Here is a 21,586-nt window from a genome sequence, read left to right on the forward strand (position 1 = left end):
TCGTGACGCCAGCACCGTTAGGTGCGAATGTTGAGAGTAGTTGTTAAGATGATATGGAATAAAAACACTAGAGTTTTAGATAAACTCCTTGTATTTTACTGAAGCTGATTCACAGGTTATCAATGTATGTAAAGGCATTTACATCAGAGCAGCTTTTACAATGATTCCCATTAGTTCTCAGAAGTTGCATGGGGGAATAGTCCTTTATGACAGTCAGTCTTTCTCTCTCTTAATGCTCCAAGGTGGAGGTTAATGCTGTTTTTATTGTACTGTATAATCCTATACTTCAGTTTCCTTTTATAGGAATACTATATTCAGACAAATTGTCTTTAAGTATGGTGGGTAGCAGATAGCTTGCGATCTCTCCACCTAATGCAAAGGAGGCTGGAGTCATATACACGACAGTTACCTTCCTTTATATAATATCTTCTTTACCTCTCTGAGTTGTCTGGAGATACAGTGATCTTTTCCCTTCTATGGGCTGGTACCTAGAATTAACTATGGAGGTTTTGTAACCCTCCAAGATGGAAGCTGAGGTGCAGGTTCTCCTCAGGCATCACACACAGACCTTCTTCTTCCTGCTTTCTGAACACACTCAGTGTAGGGCGGAGTTAGCCCTGGTAGGCTTGTTAGAACCTTCCACTCCCTATGCAACTTTATGGGAACATCTCTACAAGGACAGTTTACATGAAACACAATCACAACATTAAGTAGTATGTTTCAGGACACTGCACCCCCCCCCCCTTCTTTAACGTAAGTCGCCCTTGACACACTCTTGCCACGATGATGCATCACCTGAAAAAAACAAAAAGAGCATTCATGCATATTCACCATACCATTAACCCATTCTTGTGGTTTCTATTTTCTTTGGCTGCAAGAGAATTGGGTTAGGCACATATATATCAGGAGCATCACAATATAAAATGAGTGACAAGGGCCGTAGTTTCTCTTGTAAATGGGGAACTGGGGCGCTGACCTGGTACAGCGAACAGTAAAGATCAGGATAGTCCATAAACATTAAACAAAAAGTAAACTCCTCAGGGGGCTCACAGGGCATGAGTCCGTTCCCTGGGTATGAAGCACAAAGGCTGTAGAATATCATGGAGGGCTCTAGTGCGTTAAAGTCCATCTCCGGGCACCTGACTTGAACGTTGCAAAACAAGGGCAAAGGAGTCTTTAGAGAGTCCCTTAGAGCGAGGCAAATAATCAAAGCAATGAGTCTCTTACTCTGGCTCTGTAGCTCAAAATGATTCAAGCATGTACTCACAGTTGAACTGGAAGGGCTGGAAGTCTCCTCCTCGGCTGCTGTTGTAGGTACTCCCTATAACGGGCAGGCGGCTGACCTTTAGTGGTCCGGTCGGATCTCCGAAGTAGCTGTGGCTCTATAGGCCTTGGTTCAAGGTCACTTGGTACTTCTTGAGCTTCTGAGGATCCTTCACGAGGTACTTCTTCCGGCTGAAGTGGGGCTGCATTAGTCTTGGCGGGAACAAGAAAGTTAAGTCCCGGCATAAGAAACCACTGTAGGGGATCTGATTCCAATAATAGTTTTGCAATAGACTGTGTTGGTTCCTCTGGATCAGGTGACTTTTCAGACACTTGGTCTGTGGATGGAGTTTCTTCTTGGATTGGAGCTTCTTCCTTCAAACACAGCTTTAGACGGTTGCAATGCACTATTTGTGGTGCTCTGTTCTCCTTGGTGATTTCGTAGATATCAGTTTTAGGATTGGGAATAGCTGTGATGACGTAGTGTTCTCTTTCCCATTTACTATCCAGTTTACTGGTGCAATGATTATTTTTCAGCCACACATGGTTACTAATTCTTAAAGGTTCTGCTTTTCCAGACTGATCATAGTCTTTCTGTTGCTTTTGGCGTACATTCGCCATGTGAATCTGAACAATCTCTTGGGCATCAGCTAGGCGTTTTTGATGTTCACTGACCCAATCAGTTTGTGGTAGAGGATTGATGGAATCTGGAACTTGTACATCCAAGGTGAGATCTAAAGGTAATTTTCCTTGACGGCCAAACATAAGGTAATATGGAGTGTATCCCGTAGAACAATGGATGGTGTTGTTTTAAATATACATCAATTGAGGTAGTAGAGTTGGCCAATCAGCTCTTTTAGCAGATGGTTCAGCTCTCAACATCTCAATCAAGGTTTGGTTCATTTTCTCGCAAAGTCCGTTACCTTGAGGATGGTACGCTGTTGTTCTCATCTTTTGACAATTGTGAGGTGAACATAGTTCATGGAAGAGTTGGAATTCAAAAGCAGATCCTTGATCTGTGAGAATCTTTTCAGGGCATCCATAGGGCAACAGGAAATTCTTACAGAAAACGTTTGCGGTTGTTTTAGCTGTCAAGTCTTTAACAGATACAGCTACTACAAATTTGGTGTAGTGATCACCTATTGTCATGACGTAGGTATATCCTGAGCGACTTGGTTCTAGATTTACGTGATCAATGGCCACTATTTCTAGAGGTGTTTTACTTACGATGGGATGTAATGGTGCTCTTTGGTCATGTCTTTCACTTCTTCCAATGGCACAAGTAGAACATTCTCTACACCAATTCTCAATATCTTCTCTCATTCCAACGCAATAAAATCTTCGGCGGATGGTAGCTTCTGTTTTTTGTACACCAAAGTGTCCTGACCTGTCGTTGTACATTTCGAGGGCAATTCTGGCATCTCGGCGCAGCACTATAATTTGATACAGCCGATCATTGGTGATGGGATCTAGGGTTCTTCTCATTATTAGTCCCTTTTGCATTAAGAGTTGCTTTCTGTGTCTCCATAGCTTGAGCAGCTCTAGATCTGCATTCTTTCTGTGGATTCTTTCTGGTGTTCTTTCACTAGTAAGTCTTGTAGCTCACCTAATACCCTCCTCTCTGCTTGCAAAATTATCCATCTTTGTTTCTCTACTTGGGGTTCTGGATTTCTCTGCTTTTGGAAGTTGAGGACTTCTTTACCTTGGCCTTTGATGGTGATAGCATCCTGTTGAGCAAAATGTTTATAGAAAGCCGGCATCTCTACTTCTTCCCAATTGTCTTCCTGTTCAGTAGGGTCTTCTGTGGTAGGAAGACGAGATAAGACGTCTGCATTTTCATTTGACTTTCCTGTTCTGTACTTGTCCACGAAGTTGTAGTTGGCAAGACGTAAGGCCTATCTTTGTTCTAAGGCTCCTAACTTGGCTGTGTTTAGGTGCGCCAGTGGGGTGTTATCAGTATAGGCCACAAATGGGGTTGCTGCGATGTAGTCTTTAAATTTTTCAGTGACAGCCCACACAAGTGCGAGGAATTCCAGCTTGAAGGAACTGTAGTTCTGGTCATTTTTCTCGGCCCCTCTAAGAGATCTGCTAGCATAAGAAATTACTCTCTCTTTACCTTCTTGCAGTTGAGACAGGACAGCTCCCAGGCTTTTCTTACTGGCATCAGTGTAGAGATGGAATGGCTGTTGGTAATATGGATAGCCTAAGACAGGTGGTTTGGTCAACTTTTTCTTCAGGAGTTGGAAAGTTATATCTCTGTCTTCATTCCACTCGAATGGTATCTGGGCTTTCTGATACTTCTTGGGATGTCCTCTCAGGAGTTCTTGTATCGGCTCAGCAATCTGGGCGAAGTGAGGGATAAAATGTCTGTAGTATCCTGCAAAACTAAGAAAACTTCTCACCTCTTTTAATGTGGTAGGAGTAGGCCAATTACAGACTGCAGCTATCTTCTCTGGATCTGGCTTAACACCTTCAGAACTGACAATATGTCCCAGGTACTTGACTTCTGGTTTTAGTAGGTAGCACTTAGAGGGTTTGATCTTGAGTCCGTGCTTGATGAGGACTTGAAAAACTTCTGCAAGATGTTTTAAGTGGTCTTCATAGGATTTAGAGATGATTACATCATCTAGGTATGACAAGACAGTTTCAAAGTTGTTGTGGCCTAAACAGCATTCCATTACTCTTTGGAAAGTTCCAGGTGCATTGCAAAGTCCAAACGGCATATAGTTAAATTCAAATAGGCCCATAGGGGTAGTAAATGCTGTTTTTTAACGATCTTTAGGAGCCATGGGTACCTGCCAGTATCCACTGGTTAAATCCATGGTAGAAAAGTAAGCTGAGGATCCTAATGCTGTCAAGAACTCCTCGATTCTTGGTAAAGGATAGGCATCCTTGTGGGTAATTTGATTAATCTTCCTGTAGTCCACACAAAACCGAATATTACCATCTTTCTTTCGGACAAGGACTAGAGGTGCAGCCCATGGACTAAGGCTGTCTTTGATGATTTTTAAACCATTCATCTCCTGGATCATCTTTTTGACAGATTGGTACATAGTACCTAGTTAATTGGAGGGTGTGAACCGGTAGGGATGGTGTGCTTAATTACACTGACCTCTCCATAATCTGAAGGATGTTTACTGAAGGCTTGATGATATTCCTTGACGACTTTTAAGACTCCTTCAATTTGTTCCTCAGGTGTAGAAGCATCTCCCACATGGAGTTCTGTCCACCGAGATGTCTTTGGAGTATTCAGCTTTTCAGTAGATTGTTCAGTCGTAGCTGCAGGTACACTGATAATATCTTGAAAAGTGACTTGTAACAATTGAGCAACAGGGCAGTGCTTGGTCAAAGTTATACTTTTACTACCCAAGTTCAGGAGACGAATCGGCACTTTACCTTGATAAACAGTCACTAGGCTTCTTGTAGCTTGGACTAGAGGATGGCCCTCCAGGTTGATGGGTTCTACCAGGGCTTGATAATACTCACCTTGGAGTCCAAGGGCAGCTCGGCACCACAGGAGTGTTTAAGTATTGGGTTTCAGGATTACTGGTTGGTTATCTTGATCCTCTGCTTCATAGGGGTCTACCTGTATAACAGCCCGCAAGGTTTCCTGTAAGGACAATGTAAAGTCTCTAAGTGACTCACCAGGCTGCTGTCGCTTGCTGAAGAATCTCATCTTGACCTCTGACACAGTCCTGGGTTCAAAAGTGGTGTAGAGTCGTCCAAATATCTGCTCCAGTGTTTTTCTCTCTGAGCTGGGCCAGGATTTCACTTTTCTGAGGGCAGCACCTTCCAATTGAGGATTTCCATTTGCTGTTCTGCTGACACAGGGTACAATCTAAACAAAGCCAAAAAAAAATCTTTAAATTCCCTTAAAGTATGAGCTTCCCCAGAATATCGTGGAAACCAGGGTGCTCCAAAGAAATAAGGCATTGTTAAGCTATTTTCACACTAGCACTAGCTGTTCACCCTGTCGGATCCGTCCTGCCGATATTTCGCCGTGCCGCCGTACCGCCCCTATTGGCTATAATGGGGACGGGGCGGAGCTCCGGCACAGCACGGCAGTGCACGTCGAAAGGCCGCCGGACTAAAAGTACTGCATGTCCGACTTTTTAGTTTAATTATAGTCAATGGGGACGGAGTGGTGGTACGGCGGCACGGCGAAATAGCGGTAGGACGGGTCCGACAGGGTGAACAGCCTGTCGGATCCGTCCTGCCGCTAGTGTGAAAGTACGCTTAAAGTCATCATGCTTGGTCCTGCATCGGCTGGTGATGCACTAGGACCAGCTGCGGCTACTGCCGGGGACCTGTTGAGGTCAGGCTGCACACTATCTCCTTGTTAAGACATGGCAGTGACAGGCCTTCAATATAATGCAGGTTAAATATCGTTTTACACACTTGTTTCGTTGCTATGGGCAACTGCTACTTTGTGGGTGTCTGGCCCTTTAAGAGACGTTGTGACACTTAATACAGAGCAGTATGGTGCTCTGTAAGGCCGATTATGCTCCCAAACAGTCCCGCTTAAGGTTACTTCTTCCCAGCGGCACTCACTATTATATTTGTTCGGTGGAGAAGGGCTGTTGATCTCCCTATTTATTTTTTTCGTTCACCCACACGTTGTCTCGCGTCACGCATGTCACGCTCACTTCTAATGCGCGGCCCTCCCCCTAGGTCCGTTCTGCAACGCAGTAGAGGCGGCCCTGGATTCGTAAGTACTGGCAGCAGTGCTGGTATTGGTACAACGGCAAGAAGTTATTTTGGATATGAGGATTGGCTTCTCTTTTCCCGCCGCTAACAGGGCGTAGCTCACAGTTATGGGGCAGTACAACTGACAGCAAGCAATGGGACTTTGTATTAATAAACTTGTATAGTATGTCCATGCAATTCCAAGCGATTTGAACAATTCTGCAGCCCAATAAAACATGAATCAAGCAAAGTCTCTGAATAAAGCAAGTGGGGCTTATTCACATAAGGTTATGGCAATATGGCACACAGTTATATTGCACAAATCCTGTTCTATAAGGCACAAAGGATTTAGATTCTGTTCGTGACGCCAATTCTATGCAGCGTGCCAGGGCTCCCTAAGGATTATTTCGGGTGTGAGCGTACTAGTGATAAGGTGCCGAGGATAGTAGTACTCACGGTTTCGTTGTCCCTTGGGGCCGGCAGTGCAGTGGATGGGAAGACAGCATGAGATCTTCCGGGGCACTCTCTTTTGCAGGGAACATCAGCCAGATGTTGGTTGAGGTGCCCTTGATGGTGGTGATGTTTAGGGTGCTTGTGGCTCGGCCCCTGGTTCGTGACACCAGCACCGTTAGGTGCAAATGTTGAGAATAGTAGTTAAGATAATATGGAATAAAGAGACTAGAGTTTTAAATAAACTCCTTGTATTTTACTGAAGCTGATCCACAGGTTATCAATGTATGTAAAGGCATTTACATCAGAGCAGCTTTTACAATGATTCCCATTAGTTCTCAGAAGTTGCATGTGGAATGGTCCTTTATCACAGTCAGTCTTTCTCTCTCTTAATGCTCCAAGGTGGAGGTTAATGCGGTTTTTATTGTACTGTATGATCCTATACTTCAGTTTTCTTTTTATAGGAATACTATATTCAGACAAATTATCCTTTTGTCTTTAAGTATGGTGGGTAGCAGATAGCTTGCGATCTCTCCACCTAATGCAAAGGAGGCTGGAGTCATATACAGTTACCTTCCTTTGTCAATATCTTCATTACCTCTCTGAGTTTTCTGGAGATACTGTGATATTTTCCCTTCTATGGGCTGGTACCTAGAATTAACTATGGAGGAAGATGGAAGCTGAGGTGCAGGTTGTCCTCAGGCATCACACACAGACCTTCTTCTTCCTGCTTTCTGAACACACTCAGTGTAGGGCAGAGTTAACCCTGGGAGGCTTGTTAGAACCTCCCACTCCCTATGCAACTTTATGAGAACATCTCTACAAGGAGAGTTTACATGAAACACAATCACAACATTAAACAGTGTATTTCAGGACACTGCACTAGGCGTTATAGGAGTTTTTGTCGCCACTTGGATGCAGCGGCCTATTGCTATCGTCTGGGGGATCCCTTGCCCCTCAAGAGGTTTCTACGAAATATGTCCCTTTATTAAAGTAAGTAAACGTGAGGCAAGTTGCAGTTAAGCAACGGGAACATAGAGTCCCCTTTGTAGATGGTATTGGTGGTACCCAAGGTAGGATTGCCGGAGTGGTGTAGAGTGGCCTAAAATGTCTCTGTGGATGTTTCATGCACGTGTCACGGTGCTCCTACCTGGATATCGGTGTATCCCAGAGGTGGTGTAGTCCGAAGCAGTGCAAAAGGGGGTAGTTGAACTTGGATGGTGTAGAAGGTGGAATAAATGGAGTCCAGACTTTGTGGTAACGGTGAAAAATTGCTTTTACTTGACATAAACGGTAATCCAAACTGTTTCCAAACGGTATCTTGGTCATCAGCAGGTATTAGCTTTACTTTGGCAGGCAAACACTTCTGCAACAATCTCAGCACTACTATGTGGTAGCTCTCTCGGCTCTGCTATGCTATGCTGGATGAATAGAAACTTTCCTCTTCTGCTGAAACTTACGTTAGCTGTAGTCTGTCTCTTAGGAGTACCTCAAACTCTACTTCAGCTTGGAAGGAGGCAATGCCAGCCCAGGAGGGGACAGGCAACCATGTAGACGTCAGAGGCTGGGCCTCTGGGCTTAGCAGAGCAGGCAGTGCTCTGCTAGCCAACACACAATCTTACCCCAGGAGATGGTAGGCTACACTGACCTACTGACTAACTAAACTCCTCCCTCTGCAGAGTGGTAAATGGCACTCCGGGACATTACATAAGACATGTCATCACTGCAGAACTGGTGGTGACCACTGGAGCGGCAATGTTGGAACAATGGTTGAATTAATGGGCAATGGTTATTTTATTTTATAGCAATTATTCCATCAGTGATTTGTGAACCAAAATGGATCCAGCAGCGGATCCAAAACAAAGAACAAGTGCAGATCGTTCCATTATACCTTGCCTCTGTGTAGGCTTCACTTCTGGTTTTGGTTCACAAATCACTGACCAAACACTGAAGTGTGAATAAGGCCTAATATTTGATCTTCCTTTATTTCATAAATGTCTTCACTATGTACTAGCCCTTTTCTTCTTCCAGCAGGATGTCTCTGGCCACATCGAGAGCCATACTTTTGCTACAAGCTCCATGAACCAGTTCTGCATCCTCTTCAAACGCACGTTCCTCTCCATCCTGAGAGACACGGTATGTTAAAAGCAGGTGGTCGGTATGAATTAGTGAATGGGGCAGATAGGCAGATGTCTGGGGGGCGGCATGGAGTAACCACCATAGGTTCTGAAGTGAGAGAGGTAAGATGCACTTTTCTCACCAGTAGTGTATTTATACCGTCCCGGGTTCCTCTTGTCATTTGTGTAAACGTAAAGCTTCCCTTTTGCACTCGGGGTTTTGTATTGTTTGTCTTGAACCCTCCTCGGCCATGAGTTTGACTTTCGATCTCCACCCGAGGAGTCTGTTTCTATCACATGATGCTGCCTGTTGTGTTCTTCTTACAGGCAACATGTTCTCTCCGTACGGGGGCATTACATGTGATGTTGGTTGTCCTTTCCCACCCTCCCAGGTCCTGACTCACCTGCGTTTCATGTCTCACCTGTGTATCGGGGTTCTGATCGGGCTGCTGTACCTGCACATTGGTGACGATGCCAGCAAAGTATTCAATAACACGGGCTTCCTCTTCTTCTCCATGCTCTTTCTTATGTTTGCAGCTCTTATGCCAACTGTGTTGACCTGTAAGAGCAACGACTATTCAGTCATTCACTATTTTTAGTGGTAACATCATAGTTTTCAATCTTAAAGGAGTTTTCTCAAGAACACCCCCACCGATCCCTAATAATGAGGCCTTGAGCCCCTCACTACTCTTCACAACCACATCCGGAATTAGTATGGAGGGGTGGTTGGGCTGTTGCTTTATAAAACTCTATAGGAGTTACGAAGAAGTCAAAGTGCCCTCAATTGGCTGTTTCTGAAAGTACCATAGAGTTGTACATAGAACCCGCATGACCACCGATCCATACCGTGGATGTGTGGGAGAAGTTGGGTGAATCCTCTGGAAGGTGATAAATGTTCTTTGTGAGAAAACCCCTTTAAGCTGGTCATAGTCACTAGAAAAAAAGTCTGCCTATGCTACTATCAGCTGGCACCAAACTGATACCGAATGTTAAAGGGGCTCTAATAACACATTTCAGGCAAACTATATAAGCCCACTTTAAAGCAACCACATTCGAAAGTCTCTGCACTAATATTAAAGGGGTTGTCCGGCAAGTTAAAAAGTTGTTTAGATGGTTTGAGAAAATTTAAATGAGTAAAACTCACTAATAAATGGAGAAAACACTGCAAAAAATGTGGCTTTAAAAAAGTTTAAAAAAGTTAAACCACCCTTTTAGTGATGGAAATTGTTAGAGCTCCACATGAGAAAGTTGCACATGTCAAAAAATGTCTGGTGTTCACCCCAAATGTAGTGTGAGCTCCAAATGGGCTGCTTTTATTTTCATTGTAAATGATAAAGTTCTGGCTGTCTACAGCTACCACTAGGGGAAGCTAAGTACATATGAATTTATACAGCTACAATAGAACTCAATAGGAGATGTATAACTCTCTAAGCAATGAGATCCCCTTAATGTCGGCTGAAGGAAAACCATTTCCTTGTATTGGGAAGTTGTGAAAGCAGTTCAGTACCGAGCTCCTCTTCCACCATGGCATCTGTCTGATTTGCTTCCATGGAAGGTGCAATACTGCCTAGGTAACACCCATGCCTGATTCTTACTTCCACCGACATCAGCCATCAGAGGAGGCCACATAAACACTACATGAATGATTTTGATGAGTTTGGCCGACAAAGATGTAATGTGTATGGTAGGCTTAAGGCTCCAGAAAACTTCAAGACTGGTATGTTCTGGATGGTGCATTAATGGCTTTGTTGACAAGTGGTCCTCCTGGAGACAGCAGACTTTTTCTCTTGTGTCTATGACAAGCTTCTTGGACATCTTTTTCTTTATCCTTTTGTCCTCTTACTTTACTATTTTACTTCAACACATTCCATTTCTTCTTTTTCTTCTTCATTTCTCTTCTCTTGGGTTCTTTTGAATCTTTTAATTTCTTTTCCATCCATTTCTCTTTCTGTCTATCATCCTGCCATCTATGATTATAACATCATACTCGAATCTCTTACTAATTTCTTGTTAGTTGTCCTCTATCAGAACACTGTCTTTTCTTTACCCGCAGTTCCTCTGGAGATGTCTGTCTTTCTCAGAGAACACCTAAACTACTGGTACAGCCTAAAGTCATATTATCTAGCCAAGACAATGGCAGATGTCCCCTTCCAGGTAAAGTGTCTTGATACTGTTAGACCCAATATTCAATGTGTACTGTATTTTAAAGGGGTTTCCAAGACTTTCCACAGGATTAGGTAATCAGTAGCTGATCGTTGGGGGTCAAACACTTGGGACCCCCACCGATCAGCTACTTGAGAAGGCACCAGTGCTCACAGTAGTGCCGTTGCCTCCTCTCTGCTCACCAAGCACAGCGCAGTACATTGTATAGCGGCTGTGCTTGGTATCGCAGCTCAGCCCCATTCACTTCAATGGGGCTGAGATGTGCCTAGGTGATGTGACTGATGAAGGCCACGACACTACTGTGAGCACTGGTGCCTTCTCAAACAGCTAATCAGCAGAGGTCCCAGGTGTTGGACCCCACCAATCAGATACTGATGACCTATACAGAGGATAGGTCATCAGTATAAAAGTCTTGAAAATCCCCTTTAATCCCTTCAGGACCAGGTCAATTTTGGCAACAACTTTAGATTTTTTTTCCTCATCTTATAAGAGGCAAACATTTTTTATTCATAACCATTTTATTTTTCCTTTGACATAGTGTATGAGGGCTTGTTTTTTCTACGGGACGAGTTGTACTATTTAATGCAACCATTTAATGTTCCACAAAATGTACTGCAAAAAAATGCATACGGGTGAAATACAAAAAATGCTGGGTTTTGTTTTTTACAGTGTTCAGTATACAGTAAAAATGACCCGTTTGTCAGTATGATTATTGAGATACCACATTAATATATATATATTTTTTTACTACTTTTAAAAAATGAAAACTTTTTTTTAAATTTGCTTTCGGTCCCCATTCTGACACTTGTAACTTTTATTTTCTTGCCAGTGGATCTGTGTAAGGACTCTTATTGGCTACTGTATAATTTTTATTGGTATCATTTTGGGGAATATGCAACTTTTCTATTTTATTTCTATTTTATTTTTTGGGGGATGCAAGGTGACCATAAAATGGCAATTCTAGCATTAGGATTTTTTTTTTACGTCATTCACTGTCCAGGATAAATTACATGATATTTTGGAGTAGTTCGGATATTTTCAGACGCGGCAATGCCAATTAAGCATATAATCACGGTTGCAGATTATGCTGCAGAGTTCACCAGTGTCGGACTGGGGTTCCTGGCGCCCAACAGAGGAAATTATTCTCAAGGCCCAACCACTATATCATTAATAAAGTTTAAGGGGTTTTGAATCACAGAAATAGAGCATAGTGGCCAAGTGATCGGCTCCAAAGACAGCCAAATAAGGTTTTTCCTCCTGGATCTTTGGTGCCCATTATGGTATCAGAGCATGGGCCCACTGGGGGATCCTCTGGTACTCCAGCACTGGAGTACATCACTGAAAACATAACAGTTAAATCCAGTTACTTATAGGTGGTGTCTTCTCTGATAGTACTCTTTCCTTTTCATCTCCATCCAGCCCAGACCAATATGATGACTCCTCCCGTCTGTTTTTGCATAGAAATCTTCGGCTTTACCCTTCTTCAGAGCATCTGCAGCTTCTATAGCAACATAAATGCATTCAGATTCCAAAACATATCCTCAAAATTCAGACCCCAGACCAAACCTCCAAAATACATTCAGACATCTGCTGTCAGGGTAGAGTTGGTACCCCCATACATATTAGATGGTTAGCCAGTCTCACCAAAACAGACAAGTTCAGTTGACATCTCCTGACATGTCTATTTTAGTGACTACTTGCATTCTCTGTGTAAAAACAATTCTGGAGCATCTATTATTATGAATTTATGCTATGCCATTCCTTTATTTTTCCTGTTAGAAGTTATGAATATATTGCTAATAGTTTTCACTGAAGACCCCTGGTGGAACAGATTGGATAGTGTCAGACTGTGCAAGGACACACTCCCAATGGGTAACACCCATCTGGAGTTTCATTGTGAAATGCTAGTAATTAATTCATAATTTCTAGGAGGAATAATAAAGGAAATGCACAACATAGAGTTGGAAGAACATGGGGGCAAGCAGTATTTGTATTTTCTATAATTATACCTAAAAGTCAGTTTCAGAAGTATATTCGTTTTATTCCAGACTTTTTGAAGAAATGAATGAAAATTGGAAACTCTTGTTTCGTCGTATGATTTATAGTTATTTTATCTCCTGTGTTTTACAGGTAATCTGCCCTATCGCATATTGCAGCATTGTATACTGGATGACGGGTCAGCCACCCGAAGCCACTCGTTTCCTCCTCTTCTCCGCCCTTGCCACGTCTACTGCTCTTGTTGCACAATCATTGGGGCTTCTAATTGGTGCAGCCTCCAACTCCTTACAGGTAAGCAGGGGCGTACATAGAAATCACTGGGCCCCATAGCAAGCATTTGAATTGGGCCCCATAACCCCGCCCACTACCCACCCCTGGCCCATCCCACCTCCTGTCCTGGCTCCTCCCATGCCACACCCCCATTAAAGAATCCCTAATGCCCCCCAAAATCCCCGGGTCGGAGGAGTAGGAGAGCACACTGTCCACTATGAGCCCCCCAAACCCTTAATGCCCACCAAAATGCTCAGGACAGTGTGCTTTCCTTCTACTCCTCTCCCCCTGGGCATTTTGGCGTAATGGGGGCATTAGGGGTTGGGAGGCAGGAGGCTCATAGAGGACTCAGGGGGGGCGGAGAGACTCAGAACAGTGTGCTTGTCTCCTACTCCTCCTTCCCCCTGGGCATTTTGGGGTAATTGGGGGGCTCATAGAGGATTCAGGGGGGGGGGCTCATACAGGACAGAGTAGGAGGGAAGCAGACTGTCCTCTATGAGCCCCCCAAACCCTTAATGCCCCCCAAAATGCTCAGGACAGTGTGCTTTCCTCCTACTTCTCCCCCCCCTGGACATTTTGGGGTAATGGGGGCATTAAGGGGGCTCATAGAGGATTCAGGGGGAGGGAGGCTCATACAGGACAGAGTAGAAGGAAAGCAGACTGTTCTCTATGGGCCCCCCCTCCCTATGAGTTATCTTGCTGCTGCCTGCATTAACCTATCTATCCATCCTATTCCTGGCTGGGGACCCTTCCCAATATAACAAACCACCGGCAGTCCGGCACCAACCGTGTCCGGTCAGGAGCGGGCAGGCAGTCCTTCAGTCTGAGGCTGGGATCGATGCAGGGTACAGCCAGGCAGCTGCCTACTCCACTTCTCGCTCAGGTCAGAGAGAGAATGAATGTGTACAGACAGTGTCTGTCCGGCGCCCGTCCCTGCTACCCACAAACACTGGCCAATCAGCAGCTGCCTCTGTGTGCTGCTGACTTGCGCTGATTGGCCAGTGTGAAAATTAGAACACACCTGCAGGCTGGCCGGGCGGGAGAATCAAGTGAGGCAGCATGATGAGCAGGTTAATAGGGGAGGGAGGAGGGAGGAGGGGGCCCGCCGATCAAAGGCAAGTGCCGCGGTCCCTGCGCCGCCCAGTGTGTTCTTCATAATTGTACTAGTGTACTGCTTACTACTTAGCTAAAATAAACGGAGGGGGCGGGGCCTTCCGAGCGCTCCGGGGCCCCCGGTGCCGCGGGCCCCATAGCAGTGGCGTACCCTGCCTCTATTGGCGGTACGCCACTGCAGGTAAGGTCCATCTCTCTTCTAGCTCTGCATCTTGTCGGCTATTTATTTTAAAGGGCTATTTCCATCTGGGAAATATATTGAATATTTATAGGATATGCTATAAGTGTCACCTCTGGGACCCACTCCTACTGTATCTCCGGAATTAGGCCATGAACAGACGGCACACTGCATGTTTGTGGTGTCCTCTCCATTCATGGCTATGGGCTACTGAGCACGGTCAACTATTTTCTGAAGTCCCTTAGCAGTGAATGGAGAGCAAGCTGCGCAAGCGCTGCCACCCCTCCATTCACCGCTATGGGACTTCTGAACATAGCTGACCTGGCTCATCTCATAGTGGTCAATGGAGGGTGGCCAAGCAGGCATGGCTTGTTCTCTGTATACTTCAGGGCCCCATTCTGAAGATAGGAATGAGTTCCAGAAGTGGGACGTGCACCTATCAGATATTTATGGCATATCCTATAGGGGAATATACAGTGCTGCCCATAATTATTCATACCCCTGGCAAATTTTGACTTAAAGTTAGTTTTATTCAACCAGCAAGTAATTTTTTGACGGGAAATGACATAGGTGTCTCCCAAAAGATAATAAGACGATGTACAAGAGGCATTATTGTGGAAAAAAAAACATTTCTCAGCTTTTATTTACATTTGAGCAAAAAGTGTCCAGTCCAAAATGATTCATACCCTTCTCAATAATCAATAGAAAAGCCTTTATTGGCTATTACAGCAATCAAACACCTCCTATAATTGGAGACCAGCTTTTTGCATGTCTCCACAGGTATTTTTGCCCATTCATCTTTAGCAATGAGCTCCAAATCTTTCAGGTTGGAGGGTCTTCTTGCCATCACCCTCATCTTTAGCTCCCTCCACAGATTCTCAATTGGATTCAAGTCTGGACTCTGGCTGGGCCACTCCAAAACGTTAATGTTGTTGTCTGCTAACCATTTCTTCACCACTTTTGCTGTGTGTTTTGGGTCATTGTCATGCTGAAATGTCCACTGGTGCCCAAGGCCAAGTTTCTCTGCAGACTGCCTGATGTTGTCGTTGAGAATCCTCATGTATTGCTCTTTTTTCATGGTGCCGTTTACTGTGATTAGGTTCCCTGGTCCATTGGCTGAAAAACACCCCCAATGCATTAGGTTTCCACCACCATGTTTGACAGTGAGGATGGTGTTCTTTGGGTTGAAGGCTTCTCTTTTTTATGCCAAATGAAGGAAACATCATTGTGACCAAACAATAAAATTTTTGTTTCATCTGACCATAACACAGAAGACCAGAAGTCTTCTTCTTTGTCCAGATGAGCTTTTGCAAAGGCCAAGCGAGCTTTTGTGTGCCTAATCTGGAGAAGTGGCGTCCTCCTTGGTCTGCATTGTGCAGTGTCCGTTGGATTGTCTGCCTTGAGACATTGCCACCGGCAGAGCCCAGATTCACCAGGATGGCCTTGGTGGTGATCCTTGGATTCTTTTTCACCTCTCTAACTATCCTCCTGGCCAGCACAGGTGTCACTTCTGGCTTCCGACCACGTCCTCTGAGATTTTCCACAGTGCGGAACATCTTGTATTTTTTGCTTAAATGTAAATAAAAGCTGAGAAATGTTTTTTTTCCACAATAATGCCTCTTGTACATCGTCTTATTATCTTTTGGGAGACACCAATGTCATTTCCCGTCAAAAAATTACTTGCTGGTTGAATAAAAGTAACTTTAAGTCACAATTTGCCTGGGGTATGAATAATTATGGGCAGCACTGTAGATAGATAGATACTAAAGATAGATAGATAGATAGATAGATAGATAGATAGATAGATAGATAGATAGATAGATACAGTAGATAGATAGATAATTAGTAGATAGATATAACAGTTTCCACACTTGCATCTCCTGTTCGCTGACTGATAAGCTATTCTCTTAAAGGGGTTGTCTCACCTCAGACATTGGTGCCATATTGCTAGGATATGCCACCAATGTCAGACTGGGACCCGCACCAATCTGTAGAACTTTTTTTAGAAGCAAGTGAGTGGGAGACGATCAGCAGAACACAGATCTGATATTGATGGCCTGTCCTTGGAAAAGGTCATCAATATCTGTAGCCTGGACCGCCCCTTTAATTACGTCACAAATTTTCTTAGTAACTGAAATGCAGAAGAGACGGCTTGGGAGTTTTTTTTGTGATCTTACATTTTTTCACTCCTTCCCGGAACCATTACTTTTGTTATTTTTTATTTTTATTATGGAAAAGGGGGGGATGATTTGAATTTTTATTTATCTTTTTTTTCGTTTTTTTAAAACTTTTTTTTTCATTCTTACTAAGCCCCCTTAGGGACCTTTGAGATGTGATCCTTAGATTGCTTGTCCCTCACACTGCAATAATATAACATTGCAGTGTAAGGGACTTTTGCTGTTTTTCTATGGAGCACTGCCACCTGCAGGGCTGAATAGGAACTACCACTCTGTTAGCCTAGAACTCTTCAGAAGGATCCAGGCAATTATAGAGAATGAACAGCTTCCCTGATCTCCACGTTGGGAAGCCATTTAGGCCCTGGGAGCGCAGCGCTCCCAGGGAAAGCCTCCTCAGATGCTGTGGCAAAATTGACCATTGCATCTTTAAGCTGAACCTGTCACCATGAAAATACTGTACAGTCTGCAGGCAGCACGTTATAGCGCAGGATGAGCTGAGCAGATGGATATTATAAAGAATCATTTAACCCGTATTTTTCGTCCTATAAGACACAATTTTTTACCCCCAAAGTGGGGGAAAATGCTAGTACGCCTTATGGGGTGAATACCGGAGGATCAAGGAGCAGTGAATGCAGCGCTCCCTGGGCTCTGTACTCACTGCTTTCTGGTCCTCAGCTGTGACTGTGCACAGCATGAGGATGTCGGTGCTCTGTGACCTCCCGCTGTGTGCGTCGGGTCACAGCACAGCGCGCTGCAGGAACAAGAGAGCTGGATCCTAGGAGAGGCAGCGTCCAGAGAGAGACAGCAGTTGCAGTAAATTGATATATATATTTTTTATTTGATTAAGTATGGGAGTCTGATCTGAGGCATGGGGGTCTGAGCTGAGGTATGGGGGTCATTCAAATTGGGAGTCTGATCTGAGGTTTGAATGAAGGGGGGTCTTATTCATATTGGGGCTCTGATCTGACGTCTGATTGGGGGTCATTCACATTGGGGTCTGAGCTGAGGTCTGATTGGGGTCTTATTACAATTGGGGGTCTGATTGGGGCTGTGAGCTGAGGTCTGATAACATTGGGGGTCTGATTGCTGGTCTGATCTGAGGTCTAACGAAAAATATTTTTTTCTTATTCTCCTCTAAAACCTAGGTGCATCTTAAGAACAGGTGGGTCTTATAGGGCGAAAAATTACAGTATTTCTCTGATCATTCTAGATTTGGGAGTCAAGTGGGTGGTCTTACTTAGTAATTGTCAGATATTTTTGCATATATAGTGAAGGTTGTCAATCACTGATAGAACCACCCACTGGACTCCTAAGACCAGAATGAGCAAAGATAAAGATGATTAAAATACAAGTTATAGTGAATAGTTTCCCATAAAACTTTCCCATAAAACAACATGCTCAGCTCCTCCTGCTCTGTAACATGTTGACTGCAGATCACAGATTAAAATAAACACCATTTCCTTAAAGACTATTTAGATATAAAAAATAGATGTGGGGACATGAGCAAGAAGGATGGGGGACGAGGAAGGTAGGCATAATGAGAAGTAAGGAAGAAGTTGAATCCCAAAGTTTGCATCAAGGTAGGTAATCTTTCAAGAATCCTAAGTCTTCAGGAGCTTCTCTGTATCGGTAATCATTCTAGAGAGTTTATTTTTTTTACCATGACCCTTTGAAGGTTATTCTGAAGAAGTACAGAAGAGACTGTGCTCCTGGGTTATCTCCATAGTCATTGATTAAAGCAGTATATAATCCCACCGAATGACGTACTTTCTTTTCTCCACAGGTTGCAACCTTCGTGGGCCCCGTCACGGCAATACCGGTGTTACTATTCTCAGGCTTCTTTGTCAGCTTTAAAACCATTCCAACCTATCTGCAATGGAGTTCATACATTTCATATGTCAGGTCAGAGTGGAAGGAAGTGACAAATCCCCCCTAATGCCAACTTATACAGATATTTTATAATATGGAGATACACAATGTGACTATTTGCTGGACATATATATATATATATATATATAAATATATATATATAAATATTGATGACCTATCCTCAGGGTAGGTCATCAATAGCAGATCAGTGGGCATCCAACACCCGGGACCCCTGCCAATCATCTTTGAGGGCCGTGGCCTCTTTCTAGGCCATGTAACGTCACCGTACCTTGGTCACATAGCCTCAGCCTCGTTCACGTTAATACTCCAATAGGGTCACAGTTACCAGTGGGGTGCCACAGGGGTCAGTATTGGACCTTCTTCTTTCTAATGTGTTTATAAAAGGGGTATTCAAGTTGTGAGAAGCTATCCCTATCCACAGGATAGAGGGTAACTATTAGATCAGTGCAGTTCCTACCGCTGGAAAGCCCATTGAGCACGAGAATGGGGTACTCCTGAAATGAATGGAGTGGCAGGTTGGCAGAACGGGCTCCTGCTGCTCTATTCATCCCTATGGGGGTTTCGGAGATAGCCAAGTACAGGGCTCAGCGATTTATGGAGCTCCTATAGAGATGAATGGAGCAGCAGTGCACATGCCTGACCTGCTTCTCCTTTCATTTTGGGGGGCTCCAAGGGGTTCGTGGTCCCCATTCTTGTGATCGGTTGGGGTCCCAGCAGTCAAACCTCCACCGATCTAATAGTTATCCCTTTTCCTGTGGATAGAGGATGACTTCTTACAAGCAAAATACCCCTCTAATGACTGTGTGAAGGGTTTATAGAGTAAAATTTCTATTTTTGCTAAGTACTAAACTTCTTCCCCTCCCGGCATAATGATACTGCACAGGTCACAGAGCATGCCCATAACACTCACCCATCCATTTCAAATTCGCTGTTTACCTACCTTGTTTTCCCACATTCAAGTGCATGCTGTAAAGCAGATCTGTACAGCTCAGGTAAGATGTACACCCTCATAATAAAGGTAAAAATATATATATATATATATATATAATTAGAATAGAAAACAGATTTTAGTCTGTAAAAAATGCTATTATGGAGTTAAATTCCTTTTAAATGGGTTGTACGCTTAGAAAATTTTTTGAAAAATGGGGCAAATGGTTTAAAAAAGGAAGACAAAGTCATCCTCACCTTACCGATCCTATTTCTCTCCCATTCTGAGGCTTCCCAGATCCACCTCTGGTCTCTACTTCCTGGCCCCGCTAAACATGGAAATGTGACTGCTCAGCCAATCACTGGCCACAGTGGTAACACACCGCACCCGGTTATTGGCTGAGCAGTGGCAAATCACCGTTGAAAGGGATCGGGGAAAACTGAAGGGGCAGAAGTAGCAAAACTGGAGGGGAAGGTGAGCATTTTTTTTGTTAAAGGTTTTTTAAACCATTTTGACCTTTTTTTTTTTTTTAGTTTTTTTTGGACTGGACAATCCCTTTAAGCTAGGATGCTCTTACTTGGCTTGTGCAGGTGGTTGTGATCTATGACACTAGGCCCCTACAGTGACCAATGTCCTCCAATGTCTTGTATTTCAAGGGGTTCCCCGAGACATTGACCCTTTTTTCATGTGGCCAGGCAGGGTGTAGAGATTAAAAAGCAAAAGAAATGTCACTGGCCACTGCTGGTGGCCAGTGGTCACTTGCCATGGCTACACACATTACCACTGAGGCCATTAATTGTCTAGCATCGGTGATGTGAATGTAGATGGCACGTCACACTTCCAATCCATTGGGAAGGAGAAAGGAGCTCGGTGCTGGAAATGGAGCGCCAGTGACAGGTGAGCCTAGACACATCAAAATAGGTTCCTTGTCTCGGAAAACCCCTTTAATATATTTAATAAGATTGTGTTTAAGGTTATTTTTGATTTTGCTTCACAGATATGGGTTTGAAGGAGTTATCCTGACCATCTATGGCATGAACCGAACTAAATTACAATGCAATGAAGAACCCTGCACATTCCAAGATCCTCATGTAGTCCTACAACAACTCGATGTTGAGGATGCAAAACTGTACCTTGACTTTCTTGTGCTGGGAGGCTTCTTTATTGGACTCCGCCTCCTGGCTTACCTTGTGCTACGCTACCGCGTTAAATCGGAACGGTAGATGGCAGCAAAAGAAATTTATTTCAGGACAATTATTCTAAATATGACATATAGTACAAGGAGATACATTCACCAGACAGTCTTCTATGGGTTCTCCACATCGAAATTAGCTCTTGTCCGTCTCCCCCTTCACTGTGTGTTGTTTACATCGACCTTGTACTAAGTAATTAGACATGCTCCATTCCTTTGGTGTGAAGGAAAGATGTTCTGCTCATAAGATTGCCATTCAAGCATGTTGACTATAAAGCATGGAAGATCCCTCAACGTGAAAATCAATTTCCAAAAGGGCAACGGCCTGGAGGTTCATCAGAACAGTAACACTGGAACTGTCCCAATTGTTACATTTTACTGCATGTAACATTGTGTATCCAATCTTCTACAATTTTCTTTTTTGGTCCTGCACCTTGATCTTAATTGCAGATAATCAACCAGGGCATGATCAATCTTCTTCCTTCATTTTACCTAACGGTTGCACCTACATTTTATTTCCCTCTTTGCATAACCAATTTGTCCCACATCACCCTTTATTACAATCCTTTCTTCTTCTTTTTTTTATCTACATAAAATGCATGAACATCTCAAAAAATATTTCTTATCTATGCCCCAGCCCTCACATATTCATAGGATATAATTCTACCTCCTCACAACATTTGATATAGGGCATGGGTAAAATATGGTAGAATGCCATTCCAAAAGCAATATAAATGGTGATGATGTATTAATCAGTTTTTTTTTTGCTTGCCTTTATTTGCCTGTTAAACTATGGACACCTTTGCCATAAACTATTGACACCCTTGATATGTTTACATAGGTTAATGGTTATCCTGAGTTTAAAAAAAAAGTTGCACTAAATTTCCAGCTGCAATATTCATCCATCCATTCCTTTTCACATCTTGACATTCAGTTTGCGACCTGCTCCTAATGTCAGACTTTTCTGGTATGGATGTGTCCGTCCCAGTAATACATGCTGGATGTGAGTTCAGGTTGCTGCTGTCTTTACTAGCTCTCATGTATCAGCACAGCTTCATTTCTGTGATGATTCCTCTTTCTGCATCCCATAAAGCAGGGGCGTAGCTATAGTGGAAGCAGGGCAGGCGTCTGCTACGGGGTCAAAACTCAGAGGTGGGCCCA

The 21,586-nt window shown here is 43.7% G+C and overlaps 1 protein-coding gene across 1 annotated transcript in view; it reads left to right on the top strand.

The window, feature by feature from the left end:
- ABCG4 (ATP binding cassette subfamily G member 4) overlaps window positions 1-20,456 on the top strand; it is a 68,421-nt gene extending 47,965 nt beyond the window's left edge. The window contains exons 9-14 of the mRNA XM_040424926.1: window positions 8,434-8,535; window positions 8,909-9,077; window positions 10,570-10,670; window positions 12,810-12,968; window positions 18,199-18,317; window positions 20,231-20,456. Coding sequence (XP_040280860.1) covers window positions 8,434-8,535; window positions 8,909-9,077; window positions 10,570-10,670; window positions 12,810-12,968; window positions 18,199-18,317; window positions 20,231-20,456 — 876 coding nt within the window. The remainder of the gene's footprint in view (window positions 1-8,433; window positions 8,536-8,908; window positions 9,078-10,569; window positions 10,671-12,809; window positions 12,969-18,198; window positions 18,318-20,230) is intronic.
- The last annotated feature ends 1,130 nt before the right edge of the window (window positions 20,457-21,586 follow it).

This window comes from Bufo bufo, chromosome 1 (assembly GCF_905171765.1).
Source record: "Bufo bufo chromosome 1, aBufBuf1.1, whole genome shotgun sequence".
NCBI classification, from domain to species: Eukaryota; Metazoa; Chordata; class Amphibia; order Anura; family Bufonidae; genus Bufo; species Bufo bufo.